A 24,368-nucleotide genomic window follows, 5' to 3' on the forward strand; every position below is an offset into this window, starting at 1 on the left:
GTGTAGTATCTTTATTAGTAACTGGGCAAGAGTGGTAATTCAGCAGGTTCTGACCAGTCCTGGAGAACTGGTAGCAGAAATTTTGAGTAGTTCGGAGAACCAGTAAATACCACCTCTGACTAGCCTTGCCCCCATCTATTCTCTGCCTCCCGAGATCCAGCTGATTGGGAGGGAATGGAGATTTTGCAGTAACCATGCCCACCAAGCCATGCCACACCCACCATGCCACGCCCGCCAAGCCACGCCCACAGAACCAGTAGTAAAAATAAATAAATCTCACCACTGGACAAGAGTATCAATGAGGATACTTAAAAAAAGATACAAAGTCAAGAGAGAGACCATGTGAGCTGTTGCCCAGAAACTGCCCTGTATTGGCTTTGATTTTATTGCCTTTGAAAGATATGCATTGAAGATACAACACAGAAATCATGGAACAGAAACCCATGGACTATTCAGTGCCAGTTTTTAAAAACATTTTTTATGTTTTAATTGATTGTATTTTTGTTTTTAAAATGATTTAAAATGACTTTTCATCTTTTATTAACCCAGACATATGATAGATTAATCTACTGTATGTGACCGTATGATTAATCAACTGTATCCAAGCCTGGATAAATGGGGAGGGTTGGGGAAAGCAATGGTGAATTATCCTGTAAAAAACATCACTAGAACACTTTATGATAATAACTCAACATGACTCAGATGTTGACAACCAACAGACCTTCCAGGGTGGGTGGTAGCCCTCAAGCTACTGGAAAAGAGCAAGGGTTAGCTTTTAGTTGTCAGGGTTTTTATGAAGTTGTTGGAGAAAACTTTTGGGAAGCCCATCAACTGATGGTGCCAGTGGTGGGTTCCTACCCATTCAGACTGGTTCAGCCGAACTGGTAGTGGTTTGGCGGCCTGGGTCACTGGAACTGGCAGTCACCCAGGCCTGCTATGCCCCTGAACTGGTTTCCCGGGCAGTGCCATCTTGTTTTTCAGTTCTGCGCATGCACAGAACAATTTTAATTGCACTGTGCATGCACGCGCAGCACGCACATGAGCAAACCAGACCCACCCCTGGATGGTGCTCATGACAAAAGAGGTTGCCTACACTATACAAAGTTATATGAAATTGGAACATGGAAAGTTAGAGACATGTCCCTGGATTAACTCAAAATTGTAATAATATCAGATGAAAAGGAGTTTCATTCTGCTTAAGCAACAAGTGGCTAAATATGTTCACAGTGATAGCATAATATATATCCAAATTCAAAGCAAGCCACTCAATACCAACCTACTACAAATCTGCGCCCCAACTGTAGACTCAGATGATGATGATGAAATAGAACATTTTTATAATTAGTTTCAATGTGCTGTCAAGCAAATAACAAAGGATTTTTAAAATATATATTATGGGTGATTTCAATGCAAAGTTAAACCAAGGAGTAGTTACAAGAATAGTAGGAATGTTTGGGCTGGGCTAGGCAGTGGTGGGATTTATTTATTTTTTACTGCCAGTTCTGTGGGCGTGGCATGGCTTTGTGGGCATGGCTTTGTGGGCGTGGCACGGGAAGGATACTGCAAAATCCCTATTCCATCTCCATTCCTGAGGGAAGATTTCTGCAAATACCCCATTCCCACCCTACTAACTTGCTTTCCAGCTCTGTTCGCCTATTCAAGGCAATGAAAGAAGATCAGCTGGGAGGCAGCAGGGGCAGATCCAGCCTATTTCTCCCAACTACTCAAAATTTCTGCTACCAGTTCTCCAGAACCTGTCAGAACTGGTTGAATGCCATCTCTGAGGCTAGGTGAACAGAATGAAACTGGTGATCGCCTAGTGCAACTGTCAGGAAAATCATCTCAGCATAATAAACACATGATTTATGCAACACAAGTGTGGTTTAAACACATGGACAGCACCAAATGGACAATATTGAAATCAGATAGATTATATTTTATGACAAGAACACTGGAAAGATTCAGTTAAGACACTTTCCTGGTGTTGGTTGTAGCGCAGTCCATCAGCTATTAGTGGCTAAATGAAGCTCAAACTGTGCAAAGTGAAAAAAGGTATTATCCCCCAAAATCCCATCCTCACATTTCCCACCGCTGCCACTGTTGCTTCTGTGCTGAGCTCTGGGCCATTTAGAGTTTGGACAGTTTGGTGGTAGGGGTGGCCAGGGAGTGGATGGGGAATACGTGGCTGTTAGGATCTTCTCGTTTTCACCTTCCCCAAGAGAAGCCATCACCTGCCACCTCTTCCCCACTGCCTGTCCTCCCACTACTGCCACCGCTGAATTCTCAGAATGCCAAACAGCCTGGAGCTCAGCATGGAAGCAATGGTGATGGCGGTGGTGAGGGATGTGAGAATAGAAAGCCACCAGCTGCCATCTCCTTCTTAAGATGAGTGCCAGTTAACATCATCACTGCCCTGTGTCAAGAGATATGGACTAGGGCATCAGGCCTGGAAAAGATATCTTTTATCCTATTAGTAAAGAATAGCAGAAACTTCTCCAATTATCACATGATTGTACTGATTTCTCATGCAAGCAAGAATATATTAAAAATTGTTAAACAGAGGCCACAGAATATCATCAATCAAGAATTACAGATGCATCAGCTGGCATTAGAAAGGAGTGCGGCGAGTTAGATGGATTATGGAAAAAACTCATGAATATCAGAAGGATCTGAATATATGATTTACTGATTACAGAAAAGCTTTTGACTATGTAGAATACAATAGACTATGGAGGCTTTGCATGATGTTGGTGTCCCAACCCACTTGATCAGACTCATCCCATCATTGTACACAAAGCAGGAGACAACAGTGAGAAGACTTAATGGTAACACCGATTTATTCAGAATCACACCTTTTGAGCACCTTTTTTTGCTCAATCTGTATGTTTAAGAAACAGACAGTTCCAGGAATTAGATCTGGAACTGTCTAATGTGAGAATGAAGATCCGTGGAAAAACCATAAATAATTTGAGGTATGCAGATGATATAACCTCTTCAAGACCCCTTTAACCTCTATTTTTTTTTACTGTCTAAAAACAAATGTTTATGCAATCTAAACAATATTTTGCAAAAGACTCATGCATGTTAGATGCTATTGGAATGTTCCTTAGAAAGCAATAACAATTTTCATGACTACTTCCACAGGCAAATAATTGAAATATAAATCTATTATTTCACATTAAGTGCAAATAAATAGTCAAAAAAATAAATAGGGTGTGTGCTATTGTGGGAAATGCCACAACAGTGGTTAAAAATGCATGGGTGTTGAAGAAGTGTTGATTGGATACTGTTATGATAAAAAAAAGTATACTGGGGTGACTTCTGATTTTAAATTGATATAATTTCTTCATATCCTGCCATGTAATATATTCATACTAATTAAATACAGAGGCAATATTAACAATACTGTATGGATTGTTGTCTCATTTCCTTCCCTATTGTGAAACACTTTGTTTATCCATTCAATAACTTATTGTTTATTGTACAGATGTTCTGGCACATATTGTCATATTATGTTTCTTATTGTGGCAGTGGCATGACAGCTAATATATATATATATATATATATATATATATATATATATATATATATATATATATATATATATATATATATATATATATATATATATATATATATATATATATATATATATATATATAAGCTGTCTTATTTTGTGCCTCTCAATCGTTTCTGAAATCGGGTGTTGTGCATTTGGAATTGCATTATATATATATATTTCATTTCCCAAATGCCATCACTCTGCTTAAAAACTAATTCCCACAACACTGTCAATAATTTACTAAGATTGTATTAATATTATTCTTCTCTTTCTTCCTAATATCTATCTCTCCCCACTTATGACTATAACCATATTGCTTGTATCTTTCAATTTGTATTGTTTTTATTTGTTTCCTAGTACAGTTTGATAGCTTATTAGTAACCTTGACTATCACTGTTGTATTTTTTTATTCTTGATAAATGTATTTTATTTCCTTATGTACATTGAGAGCACATACACCAAAGACAAATTCCTTGTGTGTCCAATCACACTTGGCCAATAAAGAATTATATTCTATTCTACTATTCTATTGTGTGAAGAAATAATGCAAAAATTGGGCTTCCTGGGAGGAGCCTGCTGGTGGTGGCAGCAAAAAATCAGCTGCCTCCGAATTCCTGGCTACGTACCTGTTTAGAGGATCTTCCATCTGACGTCTTATCAGGTTTTCTTATCCTTCAGGCAAGAAGGAAAGAAGAAACTGTTTTGCTGGCAAATGCTCTTCGATTTTTGCAGCTTTTGTGCTTGCAGGGAAAGGGGTCTAGCCCAAGGCAGAACGGCTGTCCGTGCTGGGAACTTCAAACTGCCTTGTGCAGGACAAAGTAGGTCTCCCCCACTCAGTTCAAAGTTTTGTTTGATTTAATCTTATCACGAGCTGAATCCATTTCCGTGCACAATAATTGTTTATCAACATTTTAGCTTCTTTTCTTTTTCTCCTCCGAAAAATTATTTACTTAGAGGCTTTTAAAATGGCGCCGAGCAGGCTGGTTTCTCCGGTAATAATGAACACTTTTTGTTAATCCTCACAAGAATTCACAAGAATTCAAAACAAAAGAGATTGCTTATCATATGTTTTGGTTTCACAATAGGCCAGCAGAAGCTTTTTAATTAGCTTTATTTCTACAAGAATGTTACTCCTTCATTAACTTTGCTTATCTGGAAGTTAAATGGTGATGAATCTGCTGAACTGTCTTGTTACAATGTTTACTCACTGAAAGTTTTGCCAAGCCTTAACTTCAAAATAAAAGGGGAACTCAGCCTCTTTACTTAAAGCTGCATATTCAGGCAATAGAGTTTTATTAACTGCAGGCAGATAAATTTTGAAATGGCTTCAAAACCAAATATTAACTTGAAGTTGTAAATTTTTTTCTTATTACTATTCAAAATACCAGCTTCAATTTTGTAAAAGGCTTTCTTATCCAGCTGCGTTACAAGATGGCGATTTTATAGCTTCTGCGTTTGATATATGACACACTCAATCAGTTCTATTCTCCTGAAGACTTCTCCTTATTAACTGTTAAAAGTCTATAAATAGTATCCCATTTAAAACCGAGGGGAGCAGAGACTTTGTTTGTTTGTGCGTTTTTTTATAATGGCTCCCAAATCGAAGCAGTCTAAGCGTTTCCTTAATAATACATCTCAAGAAATTGTTACAAAATCGCTGCCCTTGCCTCCCACGCCCTCTACTGGAGATCTCTTAACACAAGAATTTCTTTTTGAAACCCTTAAAGAGTTCAGACAGGAAATTAAACAACTTTTATCGGACTTATATGATAAACTGGACGCCAAGATTGCTCAAACAAGGGAAGATACGATCAGAGTTATGACTGTTATGACAGGCTATGTTTCTGAAATGGAGGACAAATTGGAACTTTTGGAAAAAACTAATTCTAATTTGACATCTAAAATTCAAACGTTACAACAGGAAGTTGAAAATGCTCAAAAACAACTCGTTATGATAAATTACAATAAGACTGCGTTTGCAATAAGAGTCAGAGGATTGCGTGAAAAGGAACAGGAGAATTTGAAACAGACCTTTTTTGAAGCTTTCAGACGTTCGGTGGGAAGTCCGGGATTTAACTTTGATTGGCAGATTCAAAAAATTTATCGCCAGAACTCGTGTGTAGCAAAACAACGACAGCTTCCAAGGGACATAATTATATATTTCACCACAAGAGAATCCAGAAATGCGATAATACAGAAGTTCTACAATAACAGGCTGCGAATCGATGGACAGGACTTGATTGTTTTTAAAGAAATACCATCTCAAATATTAAGAGCAAGGAGAGACTACATTTTCTTAACTGAAAAACTCAGAGATTCTCAGATACAATATAAATGGGAAGTGCCATCTGGTATCACAGTCACATTTGAGAACCAAAAATATCGTCTCAATTCTGTTTGCGAAGCCCGAGATTTTTACTACAAAACTCTGAAGGCGGGACTTCCTGATTCACCCGGACTTGGAGAAAGACAAGGAGAAGGAGAAGATAAGCAGCGGACACGTGGCTACAAGGCGGAGGGTGTTGCTTTCCCTTTCCGGAAGGGCAGAAGAGTAAAGAATAAAGATCCAGCTATGCCTTTAAAATACTTCTTAAATTTTTAATTTGAATAAAATTTCAGGACTCCTGTCTGGTATAAAATGACAAAGCTGTATACCGATGAAGAGATATTGAGACTGAAAGAAGCGGTGCTGAATTTGGACATATATTGTATGGGACTTATATAAGACTTGTTTGAATCTTAATTTAAACTGCGCATGATCTATTCTTTGGGGCGAGGAGAGCGGAGATCATAGTTTTCTTGGATTGTGGTTTGGGATGAATGGAGTCGGGTGCGTGGGGTAGATGGAAGGGTAGTGAAAGTTCAATTAGATTATCTTGATCCAGAATGTAAGCTGATTTTTGTATAAATTGTTATTTGAATACAAGGTTAAGAAAGATTATCTGGAGAGTCTACACGAGGGTGGAGTAAATATGAGAGGAGCAATGGATGAGGATAAAATATATATGCGGACACGGGTAAAGGCAGGATGGGAAGTATAGAATTTATATGCGGAAGCAGGTAAAGACATTGTTTAAGACTCATATAGACTCAATTTTCAGAACAATGAATGCACTTGGATACTGTTGCTTTTTTTCCTTTTTTTCTTTTCTTCTTTCTTTTCCTTTTATTTTTCTTTTGTTTTAGTACAAAACAAATAGACCAATGAATACTAGAAATACACAGAAGCGAGGTGTAGAGGGAAAGAAGAGGGGGGGAATTAAGAGGGAGTGAGAAGGGAATGTAAGGAGGGTGAGATGGTGGGAAGGGGAGAAAGGAATGGCTGAGGGGGAGGGGAAGTAGAAGAGGGGATTGTTGGAAGGGAGAAATGAAAGTTGGAGGGGTAGAAGGAAGGGTGTATGTAGGATAGAAGTGTTATGAGTTGTTTATTGCTTCTTTTTTTTAACTGCACAGTATTTAAGTGATTGTATAAAGGAAAATGAAAATGTAATAAAAGAATCTTTGATTATAAAAAAAAAAGAAATAATGCAAAAATTGGTATATTCTTAAATACTGCTATGTTGGTATAGCTGTATATAGGTACTCCAAAAATCAGGTCTTGTAGACAGTTTATTATATAAATTACATTAAATATCTTTCTTCTATAAAAAAACTTTTTAACTCATTTGACTCATGATATTTGAACATTATTGAGTTCAATATCATTTTCACTGGAAAAGGAACAAGAAAACTTTTGATATACCCTACATATATTCATACATATATAACATTATTTTCCAGTCAGATGAGGTCTTCTTCCATATTTGTTGACATAGAGTTTTTAATCCATAGATTGCTTCTTCTAGTGAAGCATCAAAGTGGCATTTCATCTGTGCCTGCTTTCCTACATGACAGTTGATTTATTGCATTTTATATCTCTTTTTATAACTGGCTCTTTAGTACTATTTTTCTACAAATATTTCTATCATTGCATAATTCTGCTTGTAAAGGATTGTGAAATATTTTTCTTTTTTTAAGTGTAACTTTTATTGAAATCTTTAAAAAAGAAGATTAAAAACTAGTGCAAACTAATGTAAAGTAAGAAAGAAAAAAGAAAAAAAGAGAAAGCAAAAAGAGCCAGTTTGGTCTAGGGGTCAGGGCTAAACAGCAGGACACTGTGAGTTCAAATGCTATCTTAGCCATGAAAACCAACTGGGTAACTTTGAGCCAATCACTCTTTCTCAACCCAATTCACCTCACAGGGTTGTTTTTGTGAGGAAAAATAGTAGGAGAAAGAAGTGTTCTTTATCGCCTGGAGTTATTTGTAAAAATAATAAAGGCAGGATATATATAAGTTGAAGAAAAGAAAAAAAAGGAAAAAAAAGGATTGACTTCCTATATTCTTCATAGCAGTTATGAGCACAATTATCCATTTTCTTATAACACTTCCCTCTCTTAGAACTCTTACATTATTTATTTTGGATAATTGTGTTTAATTTTTTTATGATTTTTTTCTGACCTTCGTAAAATATATTTTAACTTCTTATGTTATTATTTTCCTCTTTTTTGATATTATTGATTTAAATATTTGGTCTTGTGATTTTTTATTTGACACTGAAAACTGTGTTCATTGTCTGCATCCTTCTAAATGTCCAGAATTCTCATTCTTTGTTTTTCCATGACTATTATAATAAATCATTCTGAAAGCCAGATAAACATGGGTTACAGCTGGGAGATAAATGCATTTGGCCTCAAGATGGTGCTGCTTCCCTGTATGGACAAAATCCATTTGTAAAATAGAGTGTGACAAAGTACATGAATGAAAATCTTACTTTTGACTGGATGTATGCTGGATTCAGTGGAATTCAACATCTGTACTTGGAGTCAACCTTAAAAATGGAATCCCTCATGTGTTTGCCCTGCATTTGGATGGAAGCTGTAGAAGTTTGTACAAGTAAAAAACTCTGAAACCTCTTCTGATTATATTCATTTAGAGTGTGCTGGAAGAAATGGATTTTTATCCTTTTAAAAGGTGAAATAATGGATAGGACCTCTGTTCAAGTGACTTAGTTAGAGGGATGTGTGCATATGTTGGGTGGAGGGATACATAGCGCTTTCTGATTTGGGAGTCCTCATTTTTGCCCTGTATGGTATTGCCAAGTGTGGCAGTTCTCTTGTCGTTTCTTCGTACCTGTGGTTGGATTCATGCTGCCTAGTAGTATATAAGCCATGATTTATTGTATTTTACATAGTCGCCCAACATATTGTATCACAAGTTAATTTTATTGGTTGCCTTCAGTCAATATTCCAAGACACAAAGTAAGCAACCTTGGTGCAATATTTTTCAAATTGGAAACCCATGCATTTTAAAGTTATAAAGTTTGAAAAACACTGGTCTAATATGTAGTGGGAATCCACTCCTTGTTCTACCTGAGTCTTTTTGAATGTGTCACTCAAATAAGAAAACTTTACTCCATGAACTATATTTTCTTTATTGTAAACAGTGCCATCTTTTTAAACCACAGCTCCCTTTCTTCCAGGCCTGTGCTATGGCCTTATTTTCCACATCAATGGAAGGGATATTGTTTTATGAAGAGGAAAGTTCGTTGAAGTGGAAACTGGGTAAGTAGGCCCCATCCTGAGTTTACAGTACTTCTGGAGTAATCCCCCGACCCCATTTTATAAATATAATACAAAAATTGCAAATGTTATAGTAGGGTGCAAATCAACCAGAAATTGTTTATTTTTTTCTTCTTCCCCGAAGTTGCCCTCCAAGCTCCTCGAAATTCGAGAGGGCTATTCCTTGGGATGATGTCGGGGCGCGCACCATCTATCTTCCCAGCCACTAAAGAAGGCTATGAATCGGGGAGCAAATCTCCAGGCAGAAAGCCGAAGGGCGGGAAAGAGTTAAAACTCTGGCCTCAGCTGTAATTTGAGAATTCCTGACAAGCTCTGCTTCTCCAATCTGCGCGCGGCAGCGGCGAGTCACAAAGGAGGCTGGACAAGCAGAATTTCAATCTAGAGGGTAGGGCTGCCCTGCAAGTGGGGCTACAAGACGATAAAAGGGCTTCCTCAGCCCCAAACCGGAGGATAGGGGAGCCAGTAAACTCAGCCATGTTTTGCGGAAAATGGAAAAAGTCCCGCTTGGAAAGTTATCACCACCACCAGCAGCTTTCTGCCCATCATCATGGAGGAACTACCAAATCCTCGGGGCACCGCACGTTCAAAAAATTGGGTAAGTGAAGTGCCTGGCGAGCCGGGTAGCCCCCGAGCGAGGAAAAGGCGTGCCGCGCCTTAGGAGACCTTTCCTAGTTATTTTACTGGATTCAGATGCAGCGCTAATGAAAGTTAGGGCTTATCTCTAGCATCTTTTCATCTTTGTCGGAGCTCAGTCTTGGAGCAAAGTATGTCAGCCTAGAATACAAGAGGACCTCTGAGCGGCTGCAGAGTGCATTTCCCCGTCAGCCAAGTAACTCCCGAGTTTGAGCAGATTAAGGGTTGATCCATTTATGATGTAAAAGATATTTTGTTTTTCTCTTGAACTGTTTACAGTTTTTTAAAACTTAAACCGTATGTCTAATTGAATAACTTATTCCTATACAAATCCTTATATTTAGCATATGGCATAATAATTTCCTTTTTTTTTTGAGACTCCAGGAAAATATGGGAATCAGAAGGAATTGACACTGAGAACAACTGGATGACTTGATCTGTTTTTTTCTGGTTTTGAAACTTGAAATTAAAAAAGTGTAAGAACTTGATCTTGAGTCAAAAGATAGAAACATATTTTAAGAACCATGAGCAATCTTTTCTCACTTAGTAGGGTGACAAGCGTAAAAAGAATAGTTATTTTGTATTATCAACTGAGTAAAAAAATTATAGATCTTCATTTTTAAATTTAACAATGAAACTATGTAAAAGGTGAGACTAAATTAATTCATTAAAATTGAGCTAAACCCCTTTAAACTATAATGAATCTGTTCAAAACATATGCATAAACATATCTCTGATATTTATATTTCTTAACTTGCTTTGTTATTTCAGTTTTGTATCCATCCAATATGTACTGAATATGATTAAGTTTTTATGCCTTCTTTCTTGCAGTGATCCTTCAAAGACATATATAGTAGACTGTTCCTGGACAGAGGTTTTATTTGCAGATTTATTATCTTTATTCAGGAAATATTGAGATATTTCTCTCAAATAGATTAGGCAGGGAAATATTTAAATTTCCTAAGAAAATACATTAAAATACATTACTGCATCAGGTTGTTTTTATTATAAGAAGGCGGAGTCATTTAAAACTAATTGCTGTCAAAGGTCCACTCTGGAAACTAATTGCTGTTTCAGGAATTTAACCTTAAAGTATGGAAAATAATTAATAGTGGAGTGTTCTTTTTTGTGGTGCATAATCTCAGCAACCATGTATATTCTAATTGTAATGCTATAATTTATTGGACACTAAATTATGTAATATTTATACTAGGAAATAATCAGAGTACATAGAACTCTGATTGCAAATTTCCTTTCAGTAATTTGTAGTTGATGTAGGAGTTGTAATTTTCAGAAAATATTTGTGTATAAAAATATTGTAAAAAATACTAAGCTATGAAAGTACTGCTTTATAATTTGCAGTGAAAGGTTTTTTGTCTCCTAATAGCTCTCCTTAACATAAGGGTACATTAACAATAAACATTGTAATTCCAAGTTAAGTACATACTGTATATAACTTACAGGGATAAAGAACTAATTTCTATGGGCAGATATTTCGTGCCAGACATTCTGAGAACTGATTAAACTCTTTCAAAGTGCTTTTTCAAGAGACAGCTGAATTTTCTGGATTTTCTTTGAAGATGTTTCACTTCTCATCCAAGCTTTAGCTCTGAGCTGAAGACTTTTCTTGGATGAGAAGTGAAACATCTTCAAAGAAAATCCAGAAAATCCAGCTGTCTCTTGAAAAAGCACCTTTGGGAGAAGTTTTGTGTTATTCCAGGATGGCTCTTTAAAGTTGTAATAATAATAAGACCTGCAGATTCCAATTTTTCATTTGTTCTATAATGTAGCTATATTGAGATGGGTACCACTCCCTTGAGTCTATTGATATAGACATATTCATGCTAAACAATACACTAAGCCAAAAAGAAGGTTGGCAGTATGTGATTCAGAGGTGATAGTCAGCAGGTTCTGACCAGTTCTGGAGAACCGGTAGCAGAGGTTTTGAGTAGTTCAGAGAACCGAACTACTGACTGGCCCCGCCCTTATTTTTTCACTGCCTCCTGAGTCCCAGCTGATCAAGAGGAATTGGGGAGTTTGCAGTATCCTTCCCCTGAAGTGGGGTGGGAACGGAGATTTTACAGTATCCTTCCCCTGCCACACTCACCAAGTCATGCTCAGCAAACCACACCATACCATCAAACCACAGCCACAGAACCAGTAGTAAAAAAATTTGAATCCCCCAATGAAGTCATTCTCTAGAAATCAAAGTAGCAGGTTGTGGGAACTAGGTCATCATATAAATCATAATGAGGTTTACTTATTTCATCAGAATACCTTACATAATTATGGAATTGTGTTTTAGTAACCACTATTTAGCATGCTGAATGAACTCAGGCAAGGTCTTTATGTTACCATCTTGCTGTATTATGTGGGATAGTTCTGGAGAAAATTGGATTTAAGGAAATATGTATATGTATATGTATGTATACACACACACACACACACACACACACACACACACACATATTGCATATAATTATAAACATGTTGAATGGAGCCTGCAGGAATCTTTTGTTAAATTTAAATGCTGAGAATGTTTGGAAGTCTTGTTAAATAAATTAGCTTGATAAACTTTAATGTGTGACCATAGATGGTGACAAGCTAATGCAATGAGAAGCACTGTTGAGAGATCAGCCGAGAGTGACCTAGTCGTCATAAGGCAGGCAGTGTAAGAATAAGTTGTGTAAGTTCAATTCCACATAAGGGAGGCTGGGTAGAAGAGCATTTAAGGAAGACTTGGGGGAGGGTAATTTTTACTTTTTTACCTGGTGGAATTTTATATCTCAACAAATTGCTTCCAGGTAGATCAGGGGTCCTCAAACTTTTTAAGCACGGTCCCTCAGACTGTTGTGGAGTCGGACCAGCTGGGTAGGTGTGGCTAGATCATCATGTGGCTGGATAGAGTGGCTAGATCATCATGTGACTGGGTAGGTGTGGCTAGATCATCATGTGACTGGGTAGAGTGGCTAGATCATCATGTGATTGGGTACGCATGGCTAGGTCATCATGTGACTGGGTGGGCATGGCCAATTTAGCCAACACCCCCTTCAGGGCTTGTGCCAGGGTGGCCAGGTCAATCATGCTGGTGGCGCCGAAGATGGAGAGTTTATTGCAGGTTGTGACAGCTGGGCCTCCAATCGCGCAGCTTCCCTTCATGCCATTGCCATTGCCTTGTCACTGCTCCAGCCCAGGGCCAAAGCAAGCCCTTCTGCTTGAAGCTCAATCTGGGGATGTAGGGCCAGTGGGAGGCAGCGCTTTGTTGCTTCTCTTCCTCCTGGCGGACAGAGCGCCTGTAAGCCACAGCCAAGGCTGATTGTTCGGGGTTGCAGCAGAATGAGAACTGAAGCTTGTCTCTTTTGCCGGCGCACATGCCTTCCCTGGCAAGCCAGGATACAGTCTGAGCCTCCTTGGTTGGAGTGCCTCCCTGGGAATTGCTGCCTGGCCCAGGTGTTTGGAAAAACAGGACACTGCGGAAAGGGGAAGGGGAAAGGAGGAGGTGGAGGAGGAGCATTACCTGAAGGCTAGCTGGCAGATAAAAGCTGCAAGGCTCTGCTATAGTTCTTTCAGACAAGTTGTCCCTCTGGTGTCTCCCCAAACTGACCAGGAAGTGGCACGTCATCTTGCACGCATCTTTGGCCTCCTCTTGCCGGGCCACCACTTCTTGATGCGAGCAGAGGCTGCTGGTTGAAGTGTGGGGAACAGCAGTGCTAGGCTCCCGATGCTGTGAGTGCCAAGGTATAGTTAGAATTGGAAGAAAAGGCTGCCTGGCTGTGGCAAAAAGAACCGGAGCAATGCCCGGCAGCTTGGATGAGAAGGTGCGAGCGAGGAGATAGCTTCTCTCGCCTTATTCCATTTGGCGGGGCAATTTGGTTGTGGCAGCTTCATGGTCCAGCAAGGGCCAGATCAATTGCTTTGGTGGGTGGTATCCGGCCCGCGGTCAGTAGTTTGAAGACCTGAGGTAGAGGAAGAAGATGTCTATTTTTATGAATGGCAGCACCTTTCTGCATCCATCCCCCTACTTCAGTGATTTTCAATCTCATCAACTTTAAATTGGGTGGACTTTCAACTCCCAGAATTCTCCAGCCAGTATGTGGAAATCCATGGTAGGGAAATTGGAGTTTACCCATCTTAAAGTTGCTGAGATTGAGAAACATTGCTCTATTCACTATGGTGGGACTGAGCAACATTTGAATCGGGCTGTACATTTCCCACAGTCAGAGAATAACATGATTGTGAGCTGTGTGGTAACAACATAGAGGAGAGATGGAGAGTCTTCTCCAAATTGGTAAATAAATGGCCAGTTATAGAGGGCAAGAAGAAAAATTAGGTGTAAGGCGAAGGGATGGAACATTGTTTATATTTGTAGAGGTGTTTTTGGATTATAGCTTCTTCAAGTTATCTGCGTTCTTATGAACTTGATCTAAGAGATTCATTCTAGTCTCTTGGATAAACCTTTACTTCCAAGTTGGGGTTTCAGCAACATTTTTACATTTGCCACCCTTGTATTAGGGAATCTTCTACTCCTGCTATTTAATATGTCCTTTGTAAAGGGAAGGAGAGAAATATTAATTTACATCCAAACTACATCACATTGAAAAAACCCTAGGATGAAGCTTCCTCGTTATATTGCAAGGGCTTTGTTGAGGCTAAAAGCAGTATGAATGCACAACTTGTGTTCTCATTCAATGATTTTCTTTTTAAAAAATTCTATATACCAGTATTTTTTGAAGTATAAGATGCACCCTTTTCCCTCAAAAAAGGCTGAAAATCTGGGTGCATCGTACACACTGAATACAGTATTTTTTTTTCCTCCTGAAACCCCACCACTTCACTAAAATGGCCGTGCATAGCCTGTAGAAGGCTTTCAGAGAGCTTTTGGGGGCTGGGGAAGGCAGAAATGAGTGAAAAATGGGCCGTTTTTCTGCTCAATTTTGCCCCGCGCCAGACCCCAGGAGTACTCTATAAGCCTCCTAAAGGCTATACTTGCCATTTTTTGACCTATTTTTGCGAAAAACGGGCTGTTTTTTGCTCATTTGGGGAGAGGGACCACCCCAGGAGCACTCTGCAAGCCCCCTAAAGGCTATTCATGCCTTTTTTGGAACCAAAACGGGCCAGTTTTCACAAAAAGTATGGAGGTTTGCAGAGTGCAAAAACCTTTTTTAAAAATTTGCCTCTTCAAAACCTTGGTGCGTATTATACTCCGGTGCGTATTATACTCTGAAAAATATGGTACTTACATGCCATTGTCTTAAAGTAAAAGTAAAGTTTTTTCCATTGGAACTTTTTTTAGAATTTTAAAAATCCAGTCTTTATTATTATTGTCATCTGAAGGTGACAAATATGTCTAATAATCCTTCCTCCTTCTATTCCCCCCCCCCAAGAACAACCCTGTGAAATGACTTCAGCTGAGGGAGAATGAATAGCCCAAAATCATCCAACCAGTGTTTATGCCTAATGCAGACTAGAACTCAAGAGTCTTCTGATTTCTAATTGGTGCCTATACCAAAGTGCTTGGTGACTTATTCTCTGTAAGGAACTGGTTTGTCATTGCCTATTTCTGGGAGGCTTGCACATTCTGACTTTAACCTTCTCTCTCTGTCTTACATCCAACAATAAACCAGGGCTAAACTCTTATTGAATTTCAAGACTAGTCAAGCTTTGTCAAATGTAGCTCCTTACTTCACTGTTAAAAAGAATGACAAAGTTATAACCTGTAACTTAAAAGTGTTTCTCTATGCACAAGAGAATTTGTGTGCAGATTTCCTAATAGCATGAGTGCAAAATGTGAAACCTAGGGTTTTGCCAACTTACTTGCCAAATGTGTTCTTGTTATGTCATCTCCTGATGTGCTGCGCAAAATCTGTGTGACCCTTGAATGGAAGTTTTGCACCCTGCTTTTACATGACTTGAAATCAATAGAAAGATGGGATATTAAAGGGTGCGTAGCCATTGTGACATGGACTACGCCCTACCTTAAATAAAGGCAAGGGATGAAATGGTGAATTTGCATCCTGCACATTGCAATGCAAACAATGTGTTGCACATTGTATGTGCATTTTCAAATACTCCTCTTTTCCACAAATCTTCATATGAGATCATATGAAGATTTTCTCTTTAATATAAAAAACAATTATACAATGATTATGCTTCACTCTAAGAAATTTTAGTAGCCTGATTTGCAACTCTGCAAATAGAAGCAATGGCTTGTCAGACTTTTATAGAAACATACAAAACTCAAAATCTTTCTAGTCCAGTGTTTTTCAAATTTAGATGAATTATCCAAGATTGTGCAAGAATAGTTATTTTGAAGCTACTAAAGATACACAAATCCATTACTCAATCAAAACAGGTGCATTTAAATTGATTTTACATGTTTTAACTACATTGGGTAAAAAGGAGTTTCTGATAAAGGGTTTTGGGTTAAGGAGGAAAAAATTTGAGAGGCTCCTGTCCTTTTGTTTCCAAATATAACCAATGTATTCAAAATATAAAACATTTTGAATGCAAAACATTTAATGCTGATCTGATCTTGTCAAGCTGGAGGCAGATCACTTAAACTTGACACAGGACCATTAGAAGATCTGAACACTTTTGATATGGTCAGAAGCCATTAAAACCCTATAATAAAGGTCAGACCAATATGTATTGCTCAGATTACAACTGGTTTGAAAGTGAAACTTTTTGCACACTGCTACTGTGAGAAAACCTGTGAACTGTGAGAAAACCTATGAACAGAATTTAAAGGCAGAACAGAGTTCTGGATAAACACGAAGAAACACAGAAAAACTCTCATGGATCACTAACAGTACAATTTTATGACTCTTTACATAAGTAAAACCCTTTTGTATAGGTACTAAATAGTAGCTGATAACTACAGGCAAAGACTTGCATGAATAAAAAGCATCCAGGTCTTTTGTTTAAAACAAGAAATCAATCTTTCCTAAATAATCTTTATTTGCAAGGAGCAGTTGAGATTTCTTATAGAAATTTGTAGCTGAGGGATTGGACAATACGATTCTACTTGAAAACATTTTTTTCACTAAAAATAGTGCTTTTTGAACAGAGAAAAATTGTCCTTTAAAAAGCTGTACAAATGTTCTTGGTCTAATGCCTCTTTGGTTTATAATAAGTCATGTATATATAATAAATTCAGTGCACAATTATTGTGTATTTAGTATGCATAGTTAGCCAAGAAGATTGTCCAATTCTAATATGAATACTAGGAATGTGTCCAGATATCAAATACTTATCGGTAATGCTACCAATAAAAAATCCTATATCTGTCAAATTTTTTTGTTTTGGGAAAAGTGAAAACATGAAAAAAAAAAACTTGAGGGAAAATAGGTTTGGGCTGCAGATGAAAAATGACACCATCAGGGCTTCTAATGAAATTAGAAGGGATTCAAATGATAGCATAACCAGTTTCTCCAAGATTCAAAGTGCTGCTTGCAAATGAATTTACGTTGTACTTACGTTAGACAAGAAATTTTATTTCAGTCTTGATTAAAGTTCAAGGTATTTGTAGAGTAAGATATGTTTATTAAAAGTGTAAGTAGTATAGCACAGTTACAGAAGCAATGAATAATTATGGGTTTTAAGATAGATTTGAGAAGAGTTAACCCTCTTTCAAAGTTTGAAACAACTTGGTCTTCCAAGTGCACAATAATAAAATGTTTATAGTCAGCAAGCAGCAAATGCTCCACTGTATAGTGCTGATGGAAATTATAGTCCAAACTGATAGATGGTGAAAACTCCCTTCAGAAAAAGATGTGCTGTTTGTATGCTAACCTTTAAAGTACAGTAAAGATGTTTGGATTAACCCAGCCACCTGCTACATAGGAGAAAGATAATCCCTACACACACTTTTACCTATCTAAATTGGGAACTTTTTGAATTTCATTCCCTCTGTGGGAAAAAGATCCCCAGGTGTATCACTCTCAACAAAATTCTGCTGGGATGCAATCTATACCATCTAATAACAAAATTGAGCACCAGCAGCCCTGTTAGACTAAATGGGGAATCCCTTTTTCTTTTTCCACTATGCTACAACTGAGGCTGGACACAGAAGTTATTTAAAAGATCTTCATTTCCCAGGGCAAGCAATTTTTTAAAATTTAGCTATTGTTCTTAAAAAGAGAAAAGAAAGAAAGAAAGAAAGAAAGAGCAGGGAAAAGAAAGATAGATTGTATATATGCTTCATATTGTTTATATGCTAGAATGTAGCATTACATCCTCCATGTCTCCATTATCTGCATTTATAGATTTTCAAAATGTTTCCCCAAATAATTTTGCATCTATTGTGTTTTCTGAGTTGTTCTTCTTCCTTTTTTTGCTATGACCCCTAGTTTATGCAGGGAATACCTTCTATGGTAATATTTGTTTGCACTGGGTCAGCAAACATTAAATGTCATCCAAACATTTAAAAAGTTTCCATGATGCCAGTTAGATCTAAAAGTTTCATGCTATTAGTTGAAGTATCCATGGAGTACCAAGGTAGGCCCGGTGTGTATTTGGAAACTTCTGCTGATACACCAAGGAATTAAAAGGCTATTGCTGCCAGTATGGACAAGCCTGAACTTGTTTTATCTGTTATTGTAGCAATCCTTGCTTTAGGACTACAACTATACAGCTATGTATGTTGTTGTCTCAAGACTTGAAATATTAGTCTCCATGGAGCTGCACAAAGCTGAATTCCATGCTGCCTCATATCAACATTGTCTTAGGAAATGCACTTAATGGACAGGTAGAAAGTGCACTATACAGGTAGCCTTCGACTTACAACAGTTTATTTAGTGACTGTTCAAAGTTACAATGGCACTAAAAAGTGACTTATGAACGTTTTTCATACTTACAACTTTTGCAGTATACTCATGGTCACATGCTCAAAGTTTGGATGCTTGGCAACTAACTCATTTATGATGGTTGAAGCAAAGTCAATGGGGAAGTCAGGTTCAATTAACAACTGTGGCAAGAAAGGTCATACTACAGTGGTGGGTTCTGGGTTCTGGTCGTACTTGCCTGCAACGCTTCTGCAAGCCTGCATGGTGCTCCAGCTGCTTGGCGGAGTGTTGCGCAGGAGCCATATGCGCCATGCACATGCGCAGAAGCGGCAAAGGCTTAAAGCACAGGTAAGGAGCTCGGGCGGGCAGATGGGCCCTCCGGAGCACCGTACTGGAACGGTACCCGGTGCTCCAGGCAGGATCCAGTACACCTGTACCGGGGCATATTGCCTGCAACCCACTACTGTCATACTATGGGGAAAAATTCACTTAATAAATGTTTCACTTAGCAACAAAAATTTTGAGCTTACTTGTTGTCATAAGTCAAGAACTATCTACCGCTATATGCCATATTTATTTATAAGTAGAATTTATTTTATGGACTTTGTCCTTCTTAGCTGAGGAGATTTTAAGGTGTTCACAAGCAAAAATGCCAGGTAGTCCAGAGTGCCATACTTCTGCCAATACTACTATTATAGTTTTTAAAAAAATCTCTTAAAAATTAATATGCATCTTTTGCTCAGGCAGTCGCAGTAATGACATTCATCTCAACTTGTGTTTATTGCACCCCAAAATGCTATACTCTGGTTTTGAATTTATATATGCCATTATGTACTCTCTCTCTCTCTCTCTGTGTGTGTGTGTGTGTGTATACATATACATACACACACACACACAGAAAGAGTTACTGTATTACATTCTAATTAGCCATCTACAGTTTGTGGCTGCAAACCATTTTTTCATAAATTGCAAGTAACATCAAGTCTTCAATCGGAGAACTACCTGGTCTTATACATTTATCTTTCCAATTTTGAAGACGTAGCCTTTCAGCAAAGAATTCATTTTTGTTGTCCAGCCCTCAATTTCTATATTATAGATATATGTATACTATATACAGTAGATATTCACAAAATTAAACCTTGCCACAAAGCCCAAATTAAATGAATATATGTAATTGTTTTGAACCTCTAGAGTTCTTTTCCTGAAGGCAAGTAAAGTACCCATGTGTACTTTATATGTATTCCTATACAAAATCTATTTTGTTGACTTTTCCTGGACAGGCAAAAAAAAAACAACGATGGGGGTGAGGGAGTAAGGTTGTCCCTCAGATAACTAGGTCTCATGCCACAAAGGGCTTTACAAATGATAACCAGCACACCTAGAAATTCAACGGTAAGCACTACAGCTCATGTTGCAGATGTTTTGTGTGGTTGAACAGAGGCTTATGATACTTCACTTAGATCAGCTGTAGCTTCCAAATGCTCTTCAATGGCAATCCCATAGAGAAGATATTGCAATATAGGTAGTCCTTGACTTACAACAGTTCATTTAGTGACCGTTCAAAGTTACAACAGCACTGAAAAAAGTGACTTTCACAGTTACAACCTTTGCAGTATTCCCATTACCATGTGATCAAAATCCAAATGCTTGGCAACTGGCTCATATTTATGACCGTGGTTATGTCCCAACATCATGTGATCACCTTTTGCAACCTTCTGACAAGCAAAGTCCATGGGGGAAGCCAGATTTACTTAATAACCATGTTACTAACTTAACAATTGCAATGATTCAACAACAACTGACAAGAAAAATCATAAATGGGGCAAAACTCATTTAACAAAAGTCTCAACAACAGAAATTTTCAGCTCAATTGTGGTTGTAAGTCAAGGACTATCCATATATCTTCTACATGACATGACTAAAATGAGAGCGACTATGAGAAAGGACTCCTGGTCCAGAAAAGGATGCAATTGACACACCAGATGAATCTGTATAAAGTCTCTCCTGGCCACAGCTGCTACTTGCTCTTTGAGTAGAAACTGTCTAGCAAAACCCCCAGGTTGTGTACTAATTCTATTTGGGGAAATATAATCCCATTAAGCACTAAAGAAGGAAAGTTCCTGTTACTAGAAAAATCACAAAGCCAGTCAAGCTTGAATTTAAGTATTAACTACTTTGAATCCAGACCCCCTACAGTATCCAGGCATTGGATAAGAGCCTGAAAGCATTGGCCAGAAGTTAAGGCATACAGAGTTGAGTAACCTAAGATCTACTGCATTTTCTGATGCTGGTTTTGAGCCGGTTTCCTGTTCTCTCTAGACAAAAATGGGAACCCCCCAATTTCTAATTCTATTCAGTCATACTTATTTACTTAAGAAAATTTATATGGCTGCCCAACTCACTCTCAGTGACTCTGGGTGGCTTACAAAGATAAAACTCCAATACAAAAATGAATACGCCCCCCCCCAAACCCCTTAGCAAGAACAATCCATTTGATAGACTCTATACCATTCTGGAGCTCAGTGATGGTGAATCTTTTAGGCACCAAGTCCCAAACTGTGCATGCGCATGGCCAAACTGAAAGATGTGTGCATGCGCAAACACGTGCATGTGTGGACATGTCTGTGAATGTGTGGACATGTGCAGACAGGCATGAACATGTATGGACATGAATGAACAAGCTTGCCAGAGGGAGGCAGGGCATCCCAACACTGGTAGTACAGCAAGAGATAAGATCTCTTTCGTCGTTTGCAGGAAAACAGAAGCTCACCAAAGAAACAACACGGAGATCTGACCTGGGGTGACAATGCGTGTGCCAGCAGAGACAGCTCTATGTGCCACCCCTGGCATGCATGCTATAGGTTCACCATCATGGCCCTAACCCGTTGGCAGAACCATATCTTCAGGACCTTGAAAAAGAGTATTAAAATGGGGGCCAGCCTTATTTTTGCAGGGATGTTCCTCATCACAGAGAAAGCCCTTCTTGGTACTGCTTCATAGACCACTTTAGGAGATGGGACCCATAGTATTACCTGCCTCATCTGGGAGACAAGTAGGGCATAGGTAATTGTGAACAGGGATTATTGGTATAGGAAAGGGCATACAATCCATAGTTGTTCATGACTGCCACCTGCTCCTCAAGCAGGACTTGTGAGTCCAGAAGATGCCCCAGATTACTGAGTCTGTCTGGGGCAGTACCACTCTATCCAAGATCAGAAATGGCGGTTCTCCCTGGACCAGAAAACCCTAAAGCCATTCTGTCTTGCCAGGGTTCAGTTTCACCTGTTGCTTCTTATCCAGCCCTTAATGGCCTCCAGGCACTGTGTGCAGAAGCTCACAGCATCACTCATCATGGACTGAGACATAAACTGGATGTCAACAAGATTTTGATGATATCTTAGACTTTGGTGGCAAATGATCTCATTCAATGGCTTCATGTACATCTTAACAGAAGCGAAGAAAGTACCAAGCCCTGTGGGACTCTGCAAAGCAATAGCAATAGTTAGTTAGACTTATATACCGCTTCATAGGGCTTTCAGCCCTCTCTAAGCGGTTTACAGAGTCAGCATATATTGCCCCCAACAACAATCTGGGTCCTCATTTTACCCACCTCGGAAGGATGGAAGGCTGAGTCAACCCTGAGCCTAGTGGGATTTGAACAGCCGAACTGCTGAACTGCAGTCAGCTGAAGTAGCCTGCAGTGCTGCATTTAACCACTGCGCCACCTCGGCTCCTAGGGATGAAAGCTGGACCTGTCACTTGCTTTTATCAAATTGAATTAGCAGGTATTTATAAAGTCTATTTGGGGGCGGGGTTGTTCCTGGTATGACAACTTAGCAATGTTTGGCTCTAGACTTCCATGCTGGTAAAACAAATAGGAGAAATGTTGGGAAACCACAGCGTTTTCATTACCTGAGAGAAGAAAGCATAGCCATTCATTTGGATTAACAACATTTTTGGGGTTGTTAAATTCCAGCACAATTCTTACTCATGTGTTCTTTGTACAAAGGTAGTCTAGTGATAGCCTGTGTGACATATTCACCTACTATTTTACAGGTAAGATAGAGCTAGAGATCAGCTTGATAAGTATGCTGAAAGCAGATATTTTAACAGTTCAGGAAAGTCAGCAAAACCATTCCTCTGGAAATATGTGTTCTTTCTTTTAATGCATAGATTTCTCATTTTTTGTCTTAGCAAGATGGCATACTCTGGAATATCTAGATAAAGCATATATGATGAGATAGAGTTCTCCAAAGCTCCAAATGCCAATATTGTGAGTAGTACTATATACGAGAAGAGTGGCATGAACCATTTAATTAAGGTAAATTCAGATTGTTCAGTTCTTGTTTTAGTTCCAGCTACACAAAGATCAAATATATCTTTATCTCCTTAACTTGATGGTTGTATAACTGGTATAAATAAAGTACCTTTCACATATCAAGTTCCGTAGCTGGAATTTAGATTAACGTTGAACATCTTCCATGTCATAATCAAGCCTTCTAACAAATAGTTTCCTTCTTACAAGGAAATAATTCCAATTTGCTTGTTAGAATGATAAGCTTTTAAAATCAGATTTAACTCTGCAGTCATTAAGATTTTAATATAATAATTTAAAAGTGGACTTGTGATTTTGGTGAAATGTTGGGTAATCTCACTTCAGTTGGACTACTGGAAGGTAGAGCTCAACATTTCCCTTCAAGAAGGAATTAGTATTTTTCCAGTTTCTTTTTCAGAGATTCACTAGCAGTGCTGCCTTATGTAACATGTTGTGTGTGTGTGTGTGTGTGTGTATTGATTGCAGGGCTTCCTTAAAAAATACTCACAGACATACACAGATATTCACACATAACATAGTCTCAGGGAAGCCTCTAGTCTAATTTATTTGTTCTGTGACTGCCTACCTTCTGCTGGACTATCAGAGTGAATGTGATGCATTATGCATCTTATGCAAATTATGACTTACAAGATAGCTTCCTGACAAGATTATTAAATATTGACTGCTTAAATGTTGCTATTTCCCAATCTATTGATATTGCAGAAACGGGAAATAACAAATCTGAAAAGGGCCTTAAACGAATCTGGTGTGTTTGCACATATTATGCCCTGCTATTCTGAATGCTGCCCAGATTTTGTGTCCAGTGTGGGCACCATGGAGCACATTATTTGCAGAAGAAAGCTCGTCTTCTTTTATTCCATTAAGAGCCGCTTTCGATTGGCTTTTAAAAAGTTGCTTGGATCATGCCAAAAAAAGGTTAAGAGAAAAATGGCATTTGTTCCTTCATAGTGTGCTAAAAATTCTAGCCAGATACGCCACCATCTCATTTGGAGTTGAAATAAACTTACATTATTCTATGAGATGCCACTAGTGCTCTGCTTTTGAAGTCACAAATTAAGACTTTAATGTCTTCATTAAAATGAAAAGAAAAAGAAAAATAACTAAACTGATTCACAAAGAGAACACTCATCTTCTGTTTAACCAGACTGACTGAGAACAAAAGCTTGAATGAATATGTGTTCTGGAATAAGAGTAGTGGCGCCTTTGCAACAATGAATTATTCTAATTGCAATCTATTATGCTTTGGTCAGATTCCATGTTGAATAGATGCCCAATTCTGGGCATTGCACTTTAAGGAGTAAAAGCTAAAACTCCATACTTCTGTGATTTTACCGATAATTGTGCCCCAAATTAGGGGCATAAATAACTCCAAAGTATTGTTGTGTTCCTCCATGACCAGAGATGATAGAGGCTGCCTCTGTCTCTTTTCAAATGC

General features: G+C 38.3%; 1 protein-coding gene across 1 annotated transcript in view; it reads left to right on the forward strand.

Annotated features, from left to right (window-relative positions):
• Positions 1-9,553: 9,553 nt before the first annotated feature.
• The window catches only part of PLCD3 (phospholipase C delta 3), a 63,513-nt gene continuing 48,698 nt past the window's right edge, over positions 9,554-24,368 (forward strand). Inside the window, exon 1 of the mRNA XM_087713360.1 lies at positions 9,554-9,776. Within this exon, the coding sequence (XP_087569486.1) occupies positions 9,656-9,776 (121 nt within the window). The 5' untranslated portion in view covers positions 9,554-9,655. The remainder of the gene's footprint in view (positions 9,777-24,368) is intronic.

Source organism: Thamnophis sirtalis, unplaced genomic scaffold, assembly GCF_051295495.1.
Source record: "Thamnophis sirtalis isolate CommonGarterSnake01/CBP01778 unplaced genomic scaffold, rThaSir2_p1.2 scaffold_4, whole genome shotgun sequence".
NCBI lineage: Eukaryota > Metazoa > Chordata > Lepidosauria > Squamata > Natricidae > Thamnophis > Thamnophis sirtalis.